Source organism: Vicugna pacos, chromosome 3, assembly GCF_048564905.1.
Source record: "Vicugna pacos chromosome 3, VicPac4, whole genome shotgun sequence".
NCBI lineage: Eukaryota > Metazoa > Chordata > Mammalia > Artiodactyla > Camelidae > Vicugna > Vicugna pacos.
Window position 1 is genome coordinate 1673759 of NC_132989.1, and position 24155 is coordinate 1697913.

A 24155-nucleotide genomic window follows, 5' to 3' on the forward strand; every position below is an offset into this window, starting at 1 on the left:
GTGAACCTTGAGGCTATTATGCTTAGGTGAAATTACCCAGTCACAGAAGGACAAATAATGCATAATTTCAATTTACATGTGGAATTGAAAATAGACAAACTCAAAGACACAGAAAGTAGAGTGGTTGCTGCGAAGAGCTGGGGGAGAGGAGGAAATGGGGCATTGTTCAATGGATATAAAGTTTGGTTATGCTACATAAGTAAGTTTCAGAGATCTGCAGTAAACATAGCACCTATAGTCAATAATAAGGTATTGTGCACTTTAAAATATGTTAAGATACAATAAACCTCCTAGAAGAAAAAGTAGGCAAGACATTATCTGACATACATCCCAAAAATCCTCTCCTAGGGCAGTCTACTCAAGCAATAGAAATAAAAGCAAGAATAAACAAATGGGACCTAATGAAACTTATAAACTTCTACACAGCAAAGGAAACCATAAGAAAAACAAAATGACAGCCTATAGAATGGGAGAAAATTCTTGCAAGTGAAACTGACAAAGGCTCGATCTCCAGAATATATAAGTGGCTCATATGACTTAATAAGAGAAAAACAAACAACCAAATTCAAAAGTGAGCAAAAGACCTAAACAAGCAATTCTCCAAGGAAGACATACTAACTGGTCAATAGGCACATGAAAAAATGCTCAATATCACTAATTATCAGAGAAATTCAAATCAAAACTACAATGAGGTATCACCTCACACCAGTCAGAATGGCCATCATTCAAAAGTCCACAAATGACAAATGCTGGAGAGGCTGTGGAGAAAAGGGAACCCTCCTACACTGCAGGTGGGAATGCAGTTTGGTGCGGCCACTGTGGAAAACAGTATGGGGATTCCTCAAAAGACTAGGAATAGACTTACCATATGACCCAGGAATCCTGCTCCTGGGCATATATCCAGAAGGAACCCTACTTCAAAATGACACCTGCACCCCAGTGTTCATAACAGCACTATTTACAATAACCAAGACATGGGAACAGGCTAGATGTCCATCAACAGATGACTGGATAAAGAAGAGGTGGTATATGTACACAATGGAATACTATTCAGCCATAAAAACCAACATCATCACACCATTTGCAGCAACATGGATGTCCCTGGAGAATGTCATTCTAAGTGAAGTAAGCCAGAAAGAGAAAGAAAAATACCATATGAGATCACTCATATGTGTAATCTAAAACAAAGAAAATAAAAGTAAGTTCAAAACAGAAGCAGACTCATAGACATAGAATAGAAACTTGTGGTTGTCAAGGGGGTGGGGGGTGGGAAGAGACAAACTGGGATTTCAAAATGTAGAATAGATAAACAAGATTATAGTGTGTAGCACAGGGAAATATATACAAGATCTTATGGTAGCTCACAGAGAAAAAAATGTGACAATGAATATATGTATGTTCATGTATAACTGAAAAATTGTGCTTTACACTGGAATTTGACACAACATTGTAAAATGCTTATAACTCAACAAAAAAGTTAAGAAAAAAACACAGAGAAGAAAATACAAGGAAATTGGAGGTGAATATATTTAGCACATTGATCAGGGTGATAATATCACAGGAGTTTACATATGTAACAACTTAACAAAATGTATACTTTAAATATGCAAATTTTTACATACCAATTATATCTCAATACAAAGAGAAAGAAAGGAGCACAGGACAACCAGCTATAAAATACGGAGCTGGCAAGTAGTAATTCAGCTCACCTTAGTAACCACAAGTCCTGTGCTCCTAATCCCAGTGCACACCATACTCAGACCCTCCTCAGGGCCTTTATATAGTATATATAAAGACTATATATATATAGTCTCTCTGTCTGGTAGTGAATCCCACAGATTTTTGCCTAATCTGGTTATTCTCAATTATCCAGGTCTCTCCTCAGAGATTAGATGTTCATAACATCACACTCCTTCCTCTGCTGTATGTAATTCATAGTACTTTTAACTACCTGAACTGTATAATTTATATAATTGTAACTCCTTTCTGTTAATAAAACAAGTTCTATGAGGTGGAATGTTTCCATTTTGTTGTCAGTCGTATCTGCAGTGCATGGAATTTGGTTCCTTGTGAACCAAATAATTTCTATGAGTAATTCACTAAAGCGAAATACACTATGGCTCAAGAACCTGAAAAAAATCTGACTTCAGAGTACGAAAGTAGTTAAATAATAGCCATCAGTGATTAATAGCCTACGATGTCCCTGTTAACATACATGCATTGTTTCATTTATCTTCACAACTGAAGCTAGGATCTGGCAACATTATTATCCCCATTGTGGACATAAGGACATGGAATCCCAGAAACCAAGGAATTTGTCCAGGATTACAAGTAAAGAAGGAGTATTATCAAATACAAGTTTAATCCAGCTTCGTGATTTCCCAGTGAATTATTTATCAGAAACTATCCATTTCTCTTTTATCTGATTGTATGACCTTCAAGAAATGCTGCTAACCTGCCTTACCAAGTTCACCAATAAAGAGTGCTCTAGACAGGAATTACCTATATTTTACTCACTGAGAATAAAATATCTCCCATCACCAATTAATCAGCGTATCCAATTATGTGACACATTTTCATATTTAATATTGCATTTTCCCAAGATCACAGTATGTGAGGATAATAACCACCACTTTGGATAGTAGATACGGAAAAATAATGAGATAATCTAATAAATTTCCTAAGAGTGTGCAGGGCAGAGATAAAGCCTGAGATAATTATCAGTTGTTACAATCAATGTAAGTTGAGTACTTCACTCAGCCTTGTGAGTTCCTTGAGTACTGCTGAATCTAGCTGCCCTGAGTGTAGCGGCATGCTGGACCTAGAAAAGTCCCTGGACTGCAGAGGCATCATTCATAGATGCCAATCATGAGAACTCCAGAGGGTACCTCCACCCCTTTGCTCTTCACATCAGCCTGGATTTTAAAATAGAACTGAAATCCAGCCAATAGCCTTCTCCAGGAGTTGGGTATAAGATCCTAAACAGGAATGGCTGAAGAGCAGAATGAGAAAGGGTCTTTCCAACCACAAAGGTGAGCAAACCAAGTCACTCCCATCTTTCTGAGTCTTAACTGGCTTCATTTACAACATGGTCTAATTGAATCAGCATCCTCTTGCTGCTTTAATGTTAATATAGTAAGAGAAGTTCAGGGTTGTTCCAAAAGAGATCACCAACCCTATCACAACACAGTAATAGGTATATGTCAGAAATTTTGAAAATCAACATAAAGAGGGAGACAAAAAAAAAAAAAAGAAAGGAAAACTCCTTTGGGTCTCAGTATTCTGAAGCAGATAAGTTTACCTTCTGCTTTTCTTGAATGAGAATCACATGTGCTTTTTCATATCAGCCAGAAAACATTTATTGAGAGCCTTCCTTCTTCAGAGTATGAGCAAGAATTTCAAGGCTTTCTCAAAGAGTTTAAAGACACTGCCCTTGTAGTCAAAGAATCCACTATCTACAAGACTTACACCCATGTAGTCACGACACTAGGCAGGATGTGTTTAGTGTCATCAGTGTGTATAACTGTTTACAAGGCATAGAATAGTAAAAAAATAAATAAATAAATAATAATTTCTGGCAGAGATAAGGAAGATGGAGCATTTGGCCAGAGCACTGCAGAATGAATATGGTAAGTAAAAATGATTGAAAGTGAACTTTGGAGCAAGAGTTCTGACAGCCAAGGCAGGCAGGGTTGAACTCAGAAAATTAACAGGTGGTCAGATTGACAAGGGTATAAAGTCCATACAACACATTTATGACACAAAGGGAAGAAAAATTTTTTTAACTAAACTAAGTACACATTCTTTAAATCCCTGTTTTCCTCTAAGATCTAGGGAGTCACAGAGACTGCAAAGATATATACAAAGTAACAATTGCCTTTGAGAGGCTCCTTAGTAACTTCATGAGAGGTCAGCTGCTACATAAGACAGTGGAGGCAAGGCCCAAAGTGAGAAGAAAACAAGGAGGGAGTGATTAAAACAGAATATATAGGACTTTAAACTCCAGAATGAGTGGTCTACATTTCAACTGCTAGCTGGTGGGAATGGATTTGCTCATTGAAACACAGGAGTAATGTGATTAGAGAGTTGTGTCACCAAATCAACCTAGTTGTATTAAAAAACACATCCAAATGAACAATAGGTACAGAAAAAAATGTTCAATGTCACTGAATATCAGGGAAATGCAAATTATCAAAATCACAGTAAGATATCACCTCACACCTGTTAGTATGGCTACTATCAAGAATGAAAGAGAAAAAAAAGGAGGCAAGAGATAATAAGGGTTGGCAAGGATGTAGAGAAGAAGGAACACTTGTACACTGTTGGTTCAGCCACTACAAAAATTATTTTAAAATTAAAAATAGAATTATCCTAGGATCCAGCAATCCTGTTTCTGGGTATATATACAAAAGAAATGAAAACAGGATAGCCAAGAGATATTTGCACTCTCGTATTTACTGTAGCATTATCCACAATAGCCAGGATACGGAAATAGTATAAATATCTGTCAACAGATGAATGATAAAGAAGATGTGATGTAAATATGTATACATATATACACACAGTTTACCCTTGAATATAATATTGTTATATACATATGTATATACAGCTGAACCTTGAACAGCAGAGTTTGAACCATATAGGTCCAACTACAAGTAGATATTTTTTCAGTAAATACTACTACGGTACCGCATGATCTACAGACACAGAACTGTGGATGTGGAGGGCTGACTGTAAAGATAAATGTGGAGTTTTGACTGTGTGGAGTTTTCAGTGCCCCTAAACCCTGCATTGTTCAAGAGTCTATATATATAGAGGGGGGAATATTATTCAGCCATGAAAAAGAAGGAAATCCTGCCACTTGTGACAACACAGATGAACCTTGAGGGCATTATGCTAAGTGAAGTAAGTCAGACAGAGAAAGTCAAATACTGTATAATCTCACTTATAGGTGGAATCTTAAAAAGCTAAATTCATAGAGACAGAGTAGAATGGTGGTTACCTGGCTGAGGAGTGGTGGAATTGAAGAGATGTTGTTTAAGGATACATACTCGCAACTAGGAAATAAATAAGTCCTAGAGATCTAATGCACAACATAGCAATTATAGTCAACAGTACTGTATTATAAACTTCACAGCTGTTGAGACTAGATGTTAATTGTTTGTAGCACAGAAAAAGAAATGCTATTACGTGAAGTCATCTGACATGATAGAGGTGATAGTGTTATTAGCTAAGTCTATGGTGGTAATTAGATTGCGGTATACAAATGCACCAGATCAACACTATGTACAGCTTATACTTAATGTTATATGCCAATTACATGCCATCTTTTAAGCCTAGTATTTTAATATAATATAATAAGACTGTATGGGAGGAGTTCGGGAGAGTGGATGGGTGAATGGGGTGCTGCAGAGACAGTCTTTAATATTAAGCAAGGTGTGAAAAGAATGATACTTATTATCCGTATCTGTTCTACAACTTCAAAAGCATTTGATGGGGATAGGGATAAAAAAAAAAACTCAAAAAAGTACTACTTAAATTAAAAGCATTTCAGTGAACTATGTTGCTTCTGTAATTTTCAAGAACCTGACAGTTTAGTCTCATACTGATCCCATGAAGCTAACGAATGAAGAGGGAAGCCTTTTACCGAGATGAGGAAAGAGACGTGTACAGATTCAAGTGACCACAGGCCAAGGCTGCCAGATAAAATACAGGATGCAGAGTTAAATTTGAATTGCAGGTAAACAACACAATTTTTTAGTGTAAGTGTGACCCATGCAATAATGCTCCAAGTATTGCATGGGGATATTTATACTTTAAAATGTATCTGTTTATCTGAAATTCAAATCTGACTGGCATCTTGTATTTTTACTTTCTAAATCTGGCAACCTACCATGATTGCAAAGTAAGCCAAGAGAAGGTGAACTGGGAGGTCTCTGTGTGCTCTTAGAGGGTGCTGTCTTCAAGTTCAGCCTTCTTCAAGTCACACTGCCCCCCTATTCCAAATGCATACACCTAGCTTCCTTCTCCCTGCTCTCTTTCTCCAAGAAGGGCTGTGCCCGGAGTCAGGACTCACCTGAATTCTCTCAGGAGATAATTTCCCATCCTTCACAGTGACTCTGTTTCTCAGATCCTGGGTGCCTTGACCAAAGTAACAACAGCCACAATACAGGGCAGGATGTTGCATCGGACCACTGGCCTGTGCTTTCACCAATCACAAGCTGCCTGGGGATGGGCATAGGCATGGTAAAGTAGACAGGGGCGGATCTGAAGGGGAGGGGGACAGGAAGGGGCGGGGTGTGTGTGTGTGTGTGTGTGTGTGTGTGTGTGTAATGTAGAGGGAGAATCAAGCTGAAGCGAGAGAGAATGAATCTAACACTCTGGGTTTACTTTGCTTCCAAGGAAATTCCAGGATTTCAGGCTCAGACATGGCAGGGGCCATCCTATTTCTCAGAAATCTGAGATTTGAAGACTCCCAATATTTTGTCCTCTTCCAAACACACAAAAAGAAACTCTTGTAAGGAAAAAGAATGATAATTAAAAATAAAATGTCTGTTCTTCTATTCATAAAAATCAAATCAAGTGTAAATATCTTTCTTCAGCAGTCTGATGCTTCAGAAGACTAGACTGCAGAAAAAGAGTATGAAAATAGAAAGATCTGAACGTTATTCGAGGTAGAGCAATTGTTCTTCCTGTTGTTCTAAGGCTAGTATTACAAGCGGGAAGGAGACAGGGCCTAACATACTCATCTCCACCATCTGGTCCCCCACTCCCTCCCCTACACCACCCATCAGAGCCACAAAGTACAAGCGGGCCATGGTGATAATTTCAAAGCAGGCGATTAGCTGACTGCTGACTCTGAGCCACTGCTGTTGGGGGGGTGAAATGGCTTATTCATTACGTTTCCCCCCAAGTGGAGAGCAGAACAGGTAACTGATTTTCTTCAGTTTGTATCCAGCATGAAATTGATCTGCTGAATTCAGAAACTGCATGTTCGTCTGTTCCGATTCCTTCTTTTTTCCCAAATAAAAATACCATGGCTGAAGATGTTTAAGTTACTGCTCCCCATCGACAGAGCTCATGGGTCTCAAGTGCCTTATAATCATTTCTAAATTTTGTATTACTAGTTATGTTTCAATCACCAGAGTGAGAGAAATATATTTGAGGCAGGATTGTCTCACACCCCATTCTGGGTTTATGGTTTACTTAATTCATATTTAAGAACCTGTGTACCAAAGCCTTGTTTCCCAAACTTTCACGGTGATCTGAGGACCTTGTAAGTGTGGGTTCTGATTCTTTCCAACTGGGGTTAATGCTTTGTCTTTCCATCAAGCTCCCTACTGATGCCATTCCTGCTGGTCCTTTAAGGAGGAAGGTACTAGGCCGGGGATTCTCAAAGCATGGTCCCAAGACCAGCGGCACCAGTGTCACCTGAAAACTTGTTAGAAATACAGATTTCAGGTCCCAACTCACACCTGCTGAATTAGAAACTCTGGGCATGTGCTATTCTACTGCCTGCTAAGATTTGAGAGCCAGTGTAATAAACCGTTTATTACTCACAGATAAACTCATCATCCCCTACATGCTCAATTAAGCAGGCCCCTGTTGGACCTCAGACACTAAATGATGGCGATGTGGTAACACCAAAGGCCTCTAGTTTCTTCAGCCTCTTTAACTTCCTCTCTGCTCACACTAGCATGAGTCCATCTGGAAGGACAAGACTTTAATTCTACTACCGAAGGCTAACCAGTGAACCTCCTGGGACTTGCATTCTTCATCTGTAGAATGGATAGTGTATAAGTGAAAGTGAGTTTTAGTGAACTGTAAGGTATTCCGCAATGATGGTGGCGGTGAGAGTTGACCGAGCACAACTGATGTGCACGTCATAGGAGCTTCCTTTAGCACTCTCAGTGCTGTGCAGAAGAGTAAGAGATGCCAGTCATTTCAAAGCCAGTGCCTCAACTTCCCCACAGATGCAGGTCATTTCTGTCCTCTGCAAGAGTCCCCCCTGTCAGTATTCTCTACTTGCTTTTTCACTCTACTTGGTCTCCTGGCTACCAACAAGTTCAGCTTTCATTTGTTTGGAAAAGGACACAAAATGCTTTCCATTTATTCTGATAGTCAGAGAACAGTCATCTACAATTGCCTAGTTGGTGATGATGATGAGAATGAGGAGTTCATGCTCAACAATGTTATAATTAGCTCGACTGATCCTTATCTGGAACTTGTGAGGGATGTGTCCTTGTTGCCGCAACACATTTTCAAATGTAGAAGGGAAATTTCCTTTTATGACACCACTTGCGGAAGTATATCACAATGAAAGCTATTTCCTCGAGTTATTTCCTCATTCCTTCCAGAAATGACCAGAAACGTTGAAGGATTAAAAAAACCAAAGTTAATAGTTTTGAAGAATTTGAGGTCTTGTTTACCATCCCTTTTAAGACCACGACCTAGCTAAAAAACGTATTCTGAACAATGAAAGGTTCAGCTTGGTTTAACAAACTATGTATAGATCTGTGGCCTCATTCTCCCTAATCAAAATGCAAATACTCAACCTTTAATTAGCATACTCAACAGAACATCCTTTCTATCACCTCCTAGGAACTTTCCCCTAAGCCAAACTTCATGCTGCATTTCCCTCTGGCATTTGGTCCTTTACTAGCAGTTAATAAGCTCAACTTCCTTGAATGAACTGGCAGTCATTGACACTAAGAATTGGCAAATCTTAATGGTTCTGATGTTTACATCCTGCTAAGGTTAGAGGTTAAGTTGCAGAAAACTGATGTCGTTATGAATTGATAGTGGGCGTAGAAGCAGATGACTTAGATTTATTATACGTAGAGAGTTAAACATACATAGTTTAGTAATCAATATCAGCATTCTTTCTGGAATCTATAAAATTAAACATAAATAAAATATAAAATAAAAATCTGTATTATTCAAATGCTCTTTGACCCATGCTCAGTAATAACTTTGGACATTTTGTTCTTATAATCTGTTTTCAGTTGAAAGGCACACCATTCAGAAGACAATCAGCTGGTTTATATGGTTAAATGCCACATAAGATCTAGTCTCTTAGTAACTTTCAACTACATGGTATAGTATTGTTAGCTATAATCACGATGCTGTCTGTGCATCAGGTCCCAAAACTTACTTGTCTTCCAAGGGCAAGTTTGTACCCTTGGGCTAACATCTCCCCATGTGACCCACATGACGGGAGTCCATGCCATTGCTTTGCTCAGTGATGCATGGGGAAACTCAAATTCTGAGAAGCTCAATGGCTGTGCATATGGAATATATTGTTCTAAGTAATGAAGTGTATTTGTTTTTGTTTTATTATCTTCAATATGGAAAAAAAACTTTGAATTGAAGAAAATTTTGGCCAAAAAACTCCACTATTATAGTTGTAAAAAAAATGTTTTAAGACAAACTAAGACTACACAGGTCTTTGAGTAATCTGTGATGGCAGCTTACAAGATACGTGAAGTAGCACAATAATTGTAAAGTTGCAGATAAATAGAAAAGAAAAAAAAAGGAAGCTGCAAAACCCAGTGTCTCTTGTTTTATTTGTCTAACTTTATTGAGGTATGGTAAATAAAAATAGCATCTATTTAAGATGTATGACATGATATTTTGGTATATACTGTGAAGCACTCACCACAGTCAAGCTAATTATCTCTTCTAACAGCGTGTTCAGCTCTGGAATGGGCAAGTTGAAGAAAAGACTACTTGTTTTCAACAGAGAGAGAATTCCTTCTTCCCTAGGGCTGTTTGCATTCTCCAGGCGGCCACGGTCTCACACTGTGCAGTTCAGCATATTTATACACACGAGCATTAAGCAGCATCTGTGTGACCATGCTCTGGGAGCTGGCGATGCAGAAGGAAATGAACAAACCATTGCCTTCATGAGCTTCCATTCTGAAAGAAGGAGGCACAGACGTGGGAATGAGGAAATACACATCTGGAATGTGAGGTGATGGAAAGTACTCTCGAGAGGAGTGGAGCAGGAATGGAGAAAGGGCGGGTCTGCCATTGTGAGTAGTGCAACAGCGAAAGTCACTCCCCAGGTGAAACTTGAGGACAGACATGAGGAGAGGGTGGTGGTTCTAGGCAGAGTCCTCAGCAGGGACAAAAGTAATGTCAGATGAGTGCCTGTCATGCGTCAGGAACAACAGAGACTCCTGTGGGTACAGCCAGGGGAGGAATGGGGGAAGTGGTGGGCCATCGGGTCAGAGAAGTAATGGATATGGAAGGTGAAGGGGCAGCTAGTATAGGGCTTCGTGGGTTGTTACGGCAATGTTGCGTCTTTATTCAGAGTCAGGTGAATGGGAGTGAATGCTTTCGAATAAGATACATTCTATGTGACTTACATTTTAATACAGTGATTATGGTTGACACAGGGAGACAAGTTGTGAGAAGTAATTGTAATCTGAATATTTTAAAGATAGAGCCAGTAGGACTTTCAGAGAGATTTCATGTGCTGAGTGAGGGTAGGGAGTGGAAAAGTGAGTGATGAAAGTTGACTATGTGATTTCTGACTTGAGAACCTAGTAGAATAGAGTTATTATCAACTGGGATGGGGAGGGTGAAGCTAGAGCAGATCTGGTAGGGAACAGGGCTCATTTTCTGAAGCATTAAATTTGGAATTGGTGCTAGCCTGCCAAAGAAAATCACACATTGGGTGGCTTGAACAACAGGAATTTATTTTCTCACGTACTGAAAGTTGAAAATCCTAGATCAAGGTGTCATCAAGGTTGGTTTCCGGTGAGGTCTCTCTTCCTGACTTATAGATAGCCTTCCTGTTACTGTGTGTTCACATGCCTTTCCTCTGTGCATGCTCAGGGTGGGAGAGGGAGATGGGGAGAGAGAGAGAGAGGAAGGAAGGAGAAGCAGATTCGTGTTTTTCAACTTCTTATAAGGACACCAGTCCTATGGGATTAGGGTAGTACTCTTATGACCTCACTCAGATAAACTTAATTATCCCTAAAGGCGCCATCTCCAAACATAGTCACAGTAGGGTTAAGAGCATCAACATATAAATTTTGGAGGAATGCAGTTTAGTCCATTCCATCTTCCAAATGAAGTTATAACATAGACAATGAACTGTATGAGATACTATGAAGTTGGGTGTGGGTGTGCTGGCCAGGGATATAATTTGGAGAATCTTCATGATATAGTTAGTATTTGAACCCATTAGACTGCGTTAGATAACTAAGGGAGTGAGGGGATAGGAAATACATTATTTAAGGTGCAAACCCATGTGCACTCCTTGCTCTACTACTTAATAACCACATAGCCTTCAGCAAGTCATTTGCCCACGCAAAGCCTCAGTTGCCTCATCTTTAAAGTGGGGTTCATGATAGCCCCTTGCAGGGTCACTCAGGAGTAATTTGCATTATATAGTGTCAAAATTAGTTGGATTGACATCCAGCTGATGGGAGAGAGTCATTTGGTGCTTTGGAGAGAAAACACATGTTGGAACATCTTAAAACTTACACAAGGTTATATGTCAATTATATCTTAATAAAGCTAAGAAAAAAACAGATCATTTTATACTCTGATTAACAGACTACCTCCAGAATCATTCATTCATTGACTAATAATAATAATAATAATAATAAATATATATTAGGCATTGTCAACATGCGAGATATCAGGCAAATATATGGGACAGTGGGGAATGTATTAGTAACTATGACAGGCGCAGATCTTACCTTACAAATTAGAATAATGCTCTGAAAACCCTTTAAAATACATATCAAAAAACTGGAACAGTTAACTTAGAGACTTGACTAACAGTCCAGACTAATTAGTGCCAGTGCAATATACAAACCCAGTCCTGAATAATTTCACTGGTCAAATTCTTAGTAACAGTCCTCTACTGAGGCTCTTTTTATTATACAAATCAAAGAGTACAGAGGGAAACAGTTCAAAATGAATTTCTGTTTTTTAAATCAGCAGATGAATAGAGAACCATAATGCAGTGAAGTCACACAATGGAATATTACTCAGCTATAAAAGTAAATAAAATACTGATACATGCTACAGTATCCAAGAACCTTGAAAACATTATACTAAGTGAAAGACGTCAAACATAAAATACCGCATACTGTATGTTTTTATTTGTATGGAATATCCAAAATAGTCAAATCCATAGAGACAAAGTAGATTTAATTGTTGCTAAAGACTGGAGAAGGGAAAGCAAATAGAAAGTGATTGCTTAAAGAGAGCATGTGGGGGGTGACAAAAGTTTTGGAACCAGATACTAATGATGGTTGCACTATTTTGTAATTGCACTTAATTCCACTGATTTGTACACTTTAACTTGGTTACAGTGGTAAATGTATGTGTTATATGTGTTTTACCATAGTAAATATAAACGATCTAGCAAAAAAAATTAGTTTGTCATTGTATTGTACACCAATAATAGAATAATTGGATTTCAAAAAAATCTTTAAAACCTGTACCAAAATTATGGTATAGGCAAATATTTCAGACTCTCCCCTCCACTACATGATAAATTTTGTGTAGACATAACTGATTCTTATGTTCTGAATCAATGTTAGGCAGTATAAAAACCTAAAATAACATTTTATTCATGAAAAGAATCAATTCTGTGTGTACAGAAATTATAATAAAATTGCAATCAGTCAATAGGGAAAAAAAAAACCAAAGCTTCGTTCCTTCCAATTTCATCTTCCTGACATCATTACCCTCTGTCTGCCTCCTGATTGCTCCAAGGGATAAAATGAATGTCTTGTGATTTTAAGGGTTTTATGGCACACTTGGTCCTTTGGGGTTGGCATATATTTCTTATTCTGAAAACACTATGAATCATCCTCACTACTTTTGCTGACAGTTTTCTTAGGGGAAAAAAAGTGCTGCTTCTAATTTAAACCTATTCTGATTTTAAAACTTAAGGCTCTGTCCTTACACATGCATTTGAAGACAGTCTAGCCCACTTGCCACTACTGGCTTGGAGATTTCCAGTATTTTTATGGCTTCTAAATCTGTTGGCTGCTTTCCTGCTTTTTAATGTCACATGCCCTGAGTTTGTGGATCTTATCGATTCTTGAAATAAAATACAGCTCATTATACAATGTTTGCACCTGAATGCAGAAAGATGCTGCTGCTGTCTCACCATCAGTAAGTGACATTCTGGGGTCTATTTGTTTTTCATGGTATTTAAGATAAAACAGAACACGGAGTTTCTGGCAGTTTCAATTAAGATTGATGAGCACTGATCCATTTCAGTAATCTAATTCGCTCTTCTTGTAGTCTTTGGTATTTTAGCAGGTTGCCCGCATTCATGGGTAGAGTTTGTGACTGCATAATTGACTCACAAAATTTGGACTCATCCCCGTAACTGTCACCATGCTACCTTTCTTTGTCATAATGTCACAGGACTTGGGGTGGGGGCCACATTTTCAAGAGTGATTTTTTTTTCACTGTAACAATTTTGGTTACTCACTGAATGAACAAAACTCTTCCTTTACCAAGAATGTTATTTTTGTACTAAGAATCTTGTTGTCTTGAGTGTGCTCCAAGGAGCTCTGAGGAGCTCTTGGCCTTTGAGTAAGCCACTGATTGTCACAAAGATCTCTATGTCCTCAAAAATTCTACCAAACTATTATATTACTTCATGACCACGACTGATCTCTTGGTCCCCCTCTCTTGGTGACATTCAAACATTTTCTTCATATGTGGGTCAACAAAATTTTCATATCTCCAGAGGAGATAGTTAACACCCAGGGGGACAATGCAGTTTTCGGTTTACTGTTCTACTTTTTGATGTCCTCATCAGTTTGTCTGAGGTGACTGTCTGTACAGGGCAATTACTTTATTGTGCCATGACTCAGTTACACATGACTATCCTCGCTCACTTCTCCTCTCCCACATCCACACTATGAAACCACCCGTGTTCTGACAGCTCTCCATGCTTCCTGAATTTGGAGGGGGTCAGAATCCGTCTCCCGGGTGCTTTCTCAGACTTTCAGTGCTGCTCAGGTCTTCTCTACGCAAGGCAGAGGATTTTCTCTGCATTCTAACTCAGTTAAGTCCACACCAGTATAACTTCTATGTGTGAATTTTGGCAAATGCCTGAGGCTCTCTGAGCTCCGTTTCTACAAAATGCACTGGGAAACTCTCCATGTATTTTAAAACACTGTGAATGTACATGTCTTCAAGTTTGTTTTGCTTCATAAAATGCCAGTTATAGAGATAAGTAAGTTTTACTCTCTGGGACTTTAAAAGGATTGACAGTTGAGGTTACAGCTGCTCTGTTCCTCACATCTCAATGGGCTCTAATTTTAATGAATTTACTCTTCCTTTTAAAAGAAAGGGAAGAAAAAATTCATGTTTTTGTAAATAAGGGCTCCAGAAATGTTCAGGGACAATGGAAGCAGATTGAGATTATCGATTTGCTTCTATGGGGGCTTCTGGCTTCACACATCATCCCTGCTGGCTCATCCTTTGTTTTACTCCCCGTGTGTAAGATGAAGAGATCACTGGAGTCACCTGTGCATGACTCTGACAGTTCCAAGAGTTCTTTCTTGACAATACTGCTGTGAGATTGCCCTGTGAGATTTCCCTGTGAGTGAGTGAGAATCAGCTATACCTTTCCATTTCTTTAGTTCTGCCTCCACCATGACCACATACCATCCTAACAATCTGTCTTACAGTTTACCCATTCAGTGGCTATTGATTAAAGGACTTCTGTGTATTAGACACTGGGTTAGTGTCTAAATGCAATAAGCAAAATAACAGGAAGGCATGGCTCCATGGAATTTATACTGTAATGGAAAGGGACAGATAATGAACATAATAAATTAGAATAGCGTGTTTATTCTATAGTGATAAGTACTATAAATAAAAATAAAACAGGAAAAGGAGAGAAGGGAGCTGGGTGGGTTTTCAGTATTAAATAAGACAATGAAAGATGACTTTTGAAGACCAACCTGATGGAGGTGAGAAGGCAAGCATGTGACTGTTTTGGAGGAAAAGCCTTGTTCCACAATAATGGGGGTAGTGAGCAGTAAAGCAGTGTGATCTTATCATCTCTCTCTCTCTCTCTCTCTCTTTTTTTTTTTTTTGGCATTCCGTGCTTTATTTTTTCCTTATCCCTTTAAAATACTGAGCACTTTTGTATCTCAGTATAACATTTATTTTTATAACTTTGTTGCATGGTTATATTTATGTACAATAAAAATAGAATTCTGTTTGAGGCTTTAGTACGTAGAAATACGATACATGCTTGTACCTTTGTGTGTAAATTTTAATCTGTTTTGCTTTTCTTTCTTGGATTAAAACTCCTTATAGCAAGTATTCCTCAGCTAGTACACTTCTAAGCTTGTAGTCTAATGCTGTGTACACAGGGTAATTCTTTTTTTTTTAATTGAAGTATAGTCAGCTTACAGTGTTGTGTCAGTTTCTGGTGTGCAGCACAATGCTTCAGTCATACATGAATATACATATATTCACTTTCGTATTCTCATATTGTCTCTTAATGTAATCTTCAGGCTGCTGTGTTGAGTATGCTTTGAAGGCAAGTAACAGGGAAGCAGGAAGACCAGTCAGAATGTGAGGTCAGTTGTTCAGGCAGTAAATGATAACAGTAAGGGCCAGGGGAGTAGCAGCGTAAGTGGTGAGAGGTGATGAGACTCTGGTTATATTTAATAAAGCAAAAATTTGCTGATAGTTGTGGGATTTGAGAGAAAGAGAAACGTCAGAATGGACTCCGTGTGACTATTAACTGAGTAGGGAGGCAGCACAGGCTCAGTTTTAAAGGCAGTGCAGTGTTTCACCAGATGAAATGCCATCCTCCACCCATTGAAAACCTCATCACTAAAAATTTAGGTTGACTCCAGATGTTGCTACTGTAAGTAATATTTCAATAAAAAAGAAATAGCGCATAACTGTCCAAGAGTTTTGCATGAATGTCCATTTTTTCCCCAGGCTATGCTTATTTCCATGTCTTCTAGCACGCATTCCAAGTTGGCCTTCAGGAAGATGGCACAAGATCATCCATGGAGCAGTTGGATGGGTGCTTTCAAATACAGTGGCTATACATTTACGTTTAAAGTTTGCTCGCTGATACAACCCCTAGGGCTTGATAACCTGTGCCCCCCACTCACCTGCAGGTGGGCTTTGTGCCCACCTCTAGCTCTGCGTGATGGTGGAAGTAGCCAGTGGGAGTTCTCCAGAAGTCTTTGTGCTTCTGGGCTTCTCTGAACGACCCTCTCTAGAACCTGTCGTTTTTGTCATTGTCTCAGGGATTTATGTGGTGTCCGTCTTGGGCAACAGCACCATCATTCTGCTTTCCTGTATGGATGTGCACCTCCACACCCCTGTGTACTTCTTTCTTGTCAACCTTTCCTTCCTGGACATTAGCTTCACCACGAGCATCGTCCCACAACTCCTGGTCAACCTCTGGGGTCCACAGAAGACCATCCGCTATGGAGGCTGTGTGGCCCAGTTCTATATCTCCCACTGGTTGGGGGCGACTGAATGTATCCTCCTGGCAGTCATGTCTTACGATCGCTACGCTGCCATCTGCAGGCCACTCCACTACACTGTCGTCATGCATCCATAGCTTTGCCTCAGCCTGGCCTTTGCCTCATGGCTCGGGGGTCTGACCACCAGGGGCTGGGGGAGGAAGGAAGGGGAGTGCGCACTTTGGATCCAGGGTATTATTTTCAGGAAAGAAATAGCGTAAAACTAGATGGTAGTGATGGTCGCACAGCATGTGAATGCAATAATGTTCCTGAATTGCACAATTTAAAAGGGAAAAAAATCTGTAATTTATTTAAGGAAATAGGAAGCGGAAAAATAAAGGATGCCAACCATGGGGTGAAACAAACAAAGTAAAATAAAGGAAAGCAAAACAAAAACAACTTCAGGGGTAGTGAAGTCAACTTCAGGTGGGGGAAGGGATTCATAGTGGGATTTTGGAGAAGGTGTAGGAGGGGGCAGAGGGGGCTCAGCCCTAGGGGGTGATGATGCCTGAACAGATTCTCCAGTGCCCAGCGGTGCAGGTGCAGGTGCAGGAGCGGCAGGCGCTTCAGGAGCAGCTAGATCAGCAGGAGCAGCAGGCTGTTCAGGAGTGGCCAGATCATTAGGAGCAGCAGGCTCTTCAGGAGCGGCTAGATCAGCAGGAGTGGCAGGCTCTTCAGGAGCGTCTAGATCAGCAGGACCAGCAGGCTCTTCAGGATCGGCAGGCTCTTCAGGAGCGGTAAGATCAGCGGGAGCGGCAGGCTCTTCAGGAGCGGCTAGATCAGCAGGAGCATCAGGCTCTTCAGGAGCGTCAGGCTGTTCAGGAGTGGCTAGATCAGCAGGCTCTTCAGGAGTGGCAGGCTCTTCAGGAGCGGCAGGCTCTTCAGGAGCGGCTGGATCAGCAGGAGTGGCAGGCTCTTCAGGAGCGGCAGGCTCAACAGGAGTGGCAACATCAGCAGGAGCGGCAGGCTCTTCAGGTGCGGCAGGCTCTTCAGGAGCGGCTAGATCAGCAGGAGCAGCACGCTCTTCAGGAGCGGCAGGCTCTTCAGGAGCAGCAGGCTTAACAGGAGTGGCAACATCAGCAGGAGCTGCAGGCTCTTCAGTAGCGGCAAAATCAGCAGGCTTTTCAGGAGCGGCTAGGTCATTAGGAGCAGCAGGCTCTTCAAGAGCGGCAGGCTCTTGAGGAGTGGCTAGATCAGCAGGAGCAGCAGGCTCTTCAGGAGTGGCAGGCTCTTCAGCAGCGGCAAGATCAGGAGGCTCTTCCGGAGCGGCAGGCTCTTCAGGAGCGGCTTGATCAGCAGGAGCGTCAGGCTCTTCAGGAAGGGCAGGCTCTTCAGGAGCGGCAGGCTCTTCAGGTGCAGCAGGCTCTTCAAGACTGTCAGGCTCTTCAGGAGCAGCAGGCTCTTCAGGAGCGGCAGGTTCTTTAGGAGCGGCAGGCTCTTCAGGAGCGGCAGGTTCTTTAGGAGCGGCTAGATCAGTAGGAGCAGCAGGCTCTTCAGGAGTGGCAGGCTCCTCACGAGCAGCAAGATCAGCAGGAGCTTCAGGCTCTTCAGGAGCGTCAGGCTCAACAGGAGTGGCAACATCAGCAGGAGCTGCAGGCTCTTCAGTAGCGGCAAAATCAGCAGGCTTTTCAGGAGCGGCTAGGTCATTAGGAGCAGCAGGCTCTTCAAGAGCGGCAGGCTCTTGAGGAGTGGCTAGATCAGCAGGAGCAGCAGGCTCTTCAGGAGTGGCAGGCTCTTCAGCAGCGGCAAGATCAGGAGGCTCTTCCGGAGCGGCAGGCTCTTCAGGAGCGGCTTGATCAGCAGGAGCGTCAGGCTCTTCAGGAAGGGCAGGCTCTTCAAGACTGTCAGGCTCTTCAGGAGCAGCAGGCTCTTCAGGAGCGGCAGGTTCTTTAGGAGCGGCTAGATCAGTAGGAGCAGCAGGCTCTTCAGGAGTGGCAGGCTCCTCACGAGCAGCAAGATGAGCAGGAGCTGCAGGATCTTCAGGAGCGGCTAGATCAGCAGGAGCTTCAGGCTCTTCAGGAGCGTCAGGCTGTTCAGGAGAGGCTAAATCAGCAGGAATAGCATGCTGTTCAGGAGCAGCAAGCTCTTCAGGTGCGGCAGGCTCTTCAGGTGCGGCAGGCTCTTCAGGAGCGGCAGGCTCAACAGGAGTGGCAACATCAGCAGGAGCTGCAGGCTCTTCAGTAGTGGCAATATCAGCAGGCTTTTCAGGAGCGGCTAGGTCATTAGGAGCAGCAGGCTCTTCAAGAGCGGCAGGCTCTTCAGCAGCGGCAAGATCAGCAGGCTCTTCAGGAGCTACAGGCTCTTCAGTAGCGGCAAAATCAGCAGGCTTTTCAGGAGCGGCTAGGTCATTAGGAGCAGCAGGCTCTTCAAGAGCGGCAGGCTCTTGAGGAGTGGCTAGATCAGCAGGAGCAGCAGGCTCTTCAGGAGTGGCAGGCTCTTCAGCAGCGGCAAGATCAGGAGGCTCTTCCGGAGCGGCAGGCTCTTCAGGAGCGGCTTGATCAGCAGGAGCGTCAGGCTCTTCAGGAAGTGCAGGCTCTTCAGGAGCGGCAGGCTCTTCAGGAGCGGCAGGTTCTTTAGGAGCGGCTAGATCAGTAGGAGCAGCAGGCTCTTCAGGAGTGGCAGGCTCCTCACGAGCAGCAAGATGAGCAGGAGCTGCAGGATCTTCAGGAGCGTCAGGCTGTTCAGGAGAGGCTAAATCAGCAGGAATAGCAGGCTCTTCAGGAGCAGCAGGCTCTTCAGGAGCAGCAGGCTCTTCAGGAGCGGCAGGCTCTTCAGGTGCGGCAGGCTCTTCAGGTGCGGCAGGCTCTTCAGGTGCGGCAGGCTCTTCAGGAGCGGCAGGCTCAACAGGAGTGGCAACATCAGCAGGAGCTGCAGGCTCTTCAGTAGTGGCAAAATCAGCAGGCTTTTCAGGAGCGGCTAGGTCATTAGGAGCAGCAGGCTCTTCAAGAGCGGCAGGCTCTTCAGCAGCGGCAAGATCAGCAGGCTCTTCAGGAGCGGCAGGCTCTTCAGGAGCGGCAGGTTCTTTAGGAGTGGCAGGCTCCTCACGAGCAGCAAGATGAGCAGGAGCTGCAGGATCTTCAGGAGCAGCAAGTCCAGCAGGAGCAGCAGGAGGGAGCTTGCTGTCTCCTGCTGGATCCTGGTGGTCCTGTTTTTGTTCTGTGCCGTCTTCCCCTGCCTCTGCCTGCTCTGGACCTGTAACTGTTGGACGTGGAGAGAGCTTTAAGTCTAGTGGTTGTGCTCAGGCTTGACAGAGGAAAAAGGTACCCATATGCCTCCCTTTCCATGTGCCTTTCAAGGACAGAAATCTTCCCAGAGCTTTGCAGACAGCTCCCACCGAGCAAGTGCCCACAGGCTGTGTTCTGTTTCTAAATTCTTCCAGACAGGTGGTCTGAGGCCAGTCTTTGCTCTGGTCCCAACAGCAGCCGTTGGGGATGCCTCCTTGTGTGTCCCAGCGCTCCGCCCTCCCTCACCTACACACCCGCACCAGCCCCGCCCTTCTCACCTTTGGGCTCTGCTTTGGGGGGCTCCTGGTCCTCTACCTGAATCCCCGGGAAGTGGGCATGGTGCTCCAGGTCAGAGCCGGGGGTGCTGAGCTGCCCCTCAGCCCTGGGCAAGATCTTGGGGAGAGACCTGGTCGGTGTCTGGGCAGTAGGCCTTGGTGGTGGGGAGCCCTTCATACCTAGACTCTTCCGGAGCCTGTGCTGGCCTTCCACAGTGTGGCACACCAGCCCCTCACTTGGGGAGGTGGCATGAGTGTCCTGGTTCCCCGGATCCTGCGGTGTCTGCCTCTGCAATGACAGTGACCGGCAGCCGGCCCGGCCCGGAGGTCTTAGAGCCCTGCCCGGCCAGGACCACTCCTGCTTCTGCCCCACTCGACCCTCTCCTGCCAAATCAGACTGGCACCTTGGTCATCTCAGTCACCCGGGAGGCAAGAGACACTCCCAGAGGGCATGGGCGCCACCTCGGGCAGCAGGGCCCTGCCCCGGTTCTCCACATCCCATCCAGCCCACTTGGACCCAGGTTGTGGACGTGATCGGCCCCCCAGGCCTCTGACCCTTCTTCAGCCTGCTCTTGCTTGAGGCAGGACCCCCCCAACATGACTGCCCCACCTCCACCAGTCAGGAAGGGGCCGTGGGGCCACCTGGGGAGCTCTGAGTGGTGGCCCGGCCTGGGCGGGCCTGCCCTGGGCCTCCCTGTGTTACCTTTCGGTCCCTGTGGCCAAAAGGCCAGAGGCGCCTGGGGTGAGACTCGGCCCACTGCCGGCACTGTTGGCAAAGGCCATTGCTGCGGGCTTTCCGGGGGCCGCTACCTCGGGATCTTGGGACGCAACAAAACATTTCTGAGCTGAGCTGAGTTCACCAGCCAAGTCACTTGAGAAGTGTTCTTCTCTACAGAGCAGGTGCCTGGTGACCTGGGTTCCAAGTTCTGTTGGGCTGTGTTGCCAGGGAAGTGAGGTCACTTCCTGGGGTCCCCTTCCCCAAGCTTCCTCCTTACACAAAGCTCCCCAAGGGCCTCTCTGGGCAGCTGATGGCTCACTTCCCACCCCATGCCATGTCCACGCAGTGACACCAACTCGGCCCCTCCTATAGCCCTAGGGAGGCCTGGATACAGCCAGGGCCACAGCTCTGAGGACACAGCTGGGTTCAGACCCGGCTCCCCCGCCAGCAGTGCTGTCACCCTGGACAAGCCACCTGCTTCTCAGGGTCTCCCCAATCCCCCATCGGCCCAGTGGGGATCATTCTAGACCCTGCTTCCTAGGAAAGCCATCCTGTCTCTAGAACCACAAACACCTACAGCACCTGTCACCTCTGTGGGCTGGCATCACAGGGAGTTCATGCAGAGACTCAGCAAAGGAAGGGCCCCACAGAGGGCTGGTGGGGAGCAGGGCACAACCCACACAGGCCAGAGTCTGCCCTGGGATCTGGGGAAAGTCACCCTCCTTGCCGCCTGCTTCCCAGCTCCCTGTAGGCGGGTTGAAATTAAACACAACTCTGATATCGTCCATTCTGGCATGCGACCTCCTAGGTCATTCTGTCGTGTCAGATTCAGGCCCAGTGCGCCATCTCGGCCTCGGGTGCGCTGCCCCACAGTGGCTCCCTGCTTTTTTTTTTTTTTGCCTTCTGGTCACACATCCTTGTGTGATTCCCACACACTCCCCTGCAGGGTGGATGGATACTGGGACCGGGTTCTGACATGTAGACTGACTTGTGAAAATGTGCGTAACTTCCACTCATTGCCATCTCCAGTGTTCATTCTCTCTCTCTCTCTCTCTCTCAGTGCCTCTCTGTCTGTCTGTCTGTCTTCTCTCTCTCTCTCTGTCTCTCTGTGTTTCAGTCCACCTGTCTCTTTCCTGTATGTATGTGTGTATATATTTATGTGTATATGTGTGTATTTATGTGTGTATATTTAGCCCCAGGGCAGGTCACTTCTGAAAATGCCTTGATGACATACTGATTGTTTTAAATTCATGTTACTGAAGAAAAAACATCTTTGAAAGTTGTGCAAGCACTTTGGTGAGGTCAAATCTAAGGACCAGCACTGCTGGGGAAGGGATGCCCCTGTGGCCATTTGATGAGTCCTGTACCCTGTTTCCCCAGAGAAGAGCAGGGCAAGCAGAGGGGTGGGCCCGCTCTACTATCCTACCACCCAGCCTGCCCGGCCCGGCTGGCAGAGAACCGGACAGCGGGAGCCCCACCCCAAGAGTCCACACAGACGCTGGACCCCGCCTGGCGCGTGTGGAAGCTGGACTGGAGCCAGGCGCCCCTGGACCTGTTCCCGAGGAGGAACGTGGCTTGGGGTCTGGGCCGCCGCTTGCCGTCGCCTCTGCTGCCGTCGCAGGGCAGGTAAGGGGGTGCTGGTAGGAGCGCACAGGTTGGGGAGCCGGATGAGGCCTGGGCTGCACAGCTGGGGAGGCGCACAGAGAGGGGGGCGTGGGGTGAGGTCCAGGGTGAGGTCCAGGCCGCATGTCCCGTTATGACCCTGAGGCGGGTGCGGGGCCAATGTCATGGTTCGTGGTGCCTTCCCCCGGTTAGTAGCCCCTGAACCCCGTTTCTTTGCTGCTGCTTGTACCCGGGTTTGGGTAGGCGGGTGCAGCCCCGGGAGGTGGGAGGGCGCCGAACGGCCCTGGAGCACTTTCCGCTGGCCCTCAGGTCATGGCCTGCCTGCGGGAGGCGGGTGCGGGGCTGCCAGGGTGTGGGGGCTGTGGCATCCACGGCAGCAGCAGGGAGAGGGGTCTGCTCCTGGGAGCTGTCCAGTTGCTCCCATCTACCCCATGGCCTGTCCTGGGGGCGGTCTCTGCTGCCCCAGGTTTACAGGAAATATGTGTTCATGTCAGCCTGCTCCTGGGAGGAGGGCGCAGTGTGGTCAGGAGGCAGTGTCAGCAGCAGAAAAGGACTTTAGGAGGACCGGGCTCTAGCCCAGGGTAATTCACTCTCCTTTCTGCTCTTGCTTCCTCAGTGGGTGGTTGTAGAGGCTTTTCCAGTATAAATTATTACCAGATTTTGAACATAGGTTTCTGTGCTATACAGAAGAAACTTTTTTTAAAAAGTCTACTGTATATTTAGTGGCTAATATTTGTAAATCTCAAACTCCCAAATTTATCCCTTCCCACCCCCTTTCCCTGGTAACCATGATTATTAACCAAGTCTGCAAACCTGTTTCTGTTTTCTAGATGAGTTCATAGTGTCATCTTTTTTTAGATTATATGTGTGAATCATATCATTTGGTATTTTTCTCTTTGTGGCTCACTTCGCTAAGAATGATGATCTCCATATTGCTGCAAATAGCATTCTTTTAACCTTTTTAACGCCATAGTAGTATTCCATTGTATAAATACTACTGCTTCATCTTCATCCAGTCACCTATTTCTTCATTTAGGTTGCTTCCACATTTTAGCTGTTATATATAGTGGTGCTATGAATACTGGGGTGCAGGTACCTTTTTGCATTGGAGTTTCCTCTGAATATATACACAGAAGTGGGATTGCTGGATCATAGGGTAGGTCTTTTTTTAGCTTTTTGAGGACATTCCATACTGTTTTCCATAATGGCTACACCAAACTACATTCCCACCAGCGGGCTAAGAGGGTTCCCTTTTCTCCACACCCTCTCCAGCATTGATCATTCGTGAACTTTGAAGTGACGGCCATTCTGACTGGTGTTTTGTAGTTTTCATTTCCATTTGTCTGATAATTAGTGATATTGAGCATTTTTACATGTGCCTATTGGCCATTTGTAGTCTTCACTGGAGAATTGCTTCTTTAGGTCTTCTGCCCATTGTTGGATTGGGTTGTTTGTTTTTTGCTATTAAATTTTATGAACTTTATATATTCTGGGAGTTAAGTCTTTGTCAGTCGCATCATTTACAGATATTTTCTCCCATTCCATAGGTTGTCGTTTTGTTTTGCTTATGGTTTCCTTTTCTGTGCAAAAGCCTGTAAGTTCAATTAGCCTTTAAGCTTAACAGCTCATGCATCTTAAACATGTTTAACAGATCATGTATCAAGGAAATACAAGTGAAAACTAGATGAGGTACCATCTCACACCAGTTAGAATGGCCATCATGCAAAAGTCATTGCACACGTCATCCAGAAATCGTAGCACACATCATTAATTATGGGGGCTTTTTCTGCTAGTCGCACTTGAGTTTAAATTCCAACCCACC

General features: G+C 44.2%; 3 protein-coding genes across 4 annotated transcripts in view; 2 read left to right on the forward strand and 1 right to left on the reverse strand.

Annotated features, from left to right (window-relative positions):
- The window catches only part of LOC140690773 (germinal center-associated signaling and motility-like protein), a 29737-nt gene extending 23523 nt beyond the window's left edge, over positions 1–6214 (reverse strand). The window contains exon 1 of the mRNA XM_072952712.1: positions 6077–6214. Coding sequence (XP_072808813.1) covers positions 6077–6105 — 29 coding nt within the window. The 5' untranslated portion in view covers positions 6106–6214. The remainder of the gene's footprint in view (positions 1–6076) is intronic.
- LOC140690754 (NACHT, LRR and PYD domains-containing protein 3-like) overlaps positions 1–24155 on the forward strand; it is a 150692-nt gene that overhangs the window by 30770 nt on the left and 95767 nt on the right. The window contains exon 1 of one of the 2 annotated variants that reach the window (XM_072952684.1): positions 20725–22336. The exons of the other annotated variant lie outside the window; for it this stretch is intronic. The gene's annotated coding sequence lies outside the window, so the exon portion shown is untranslated. Of the gene's footprint in view, positions 1–20724; positions 22337–24155 lie in introns of those variants that run through there. 2 annotated transcript variants of the gene reach the window in all.
- On the forward strand, positions 16172–16591 carry LOC140690332 (olfactory receptor 2C3-like). The gene has a single exon (XM_072952033.1). It carries the CDS (start codon positions 16172–16174, stop codon positions 16589–16591), a length of 420 nt encoding a protein of 139 aa, XP_072808134.1.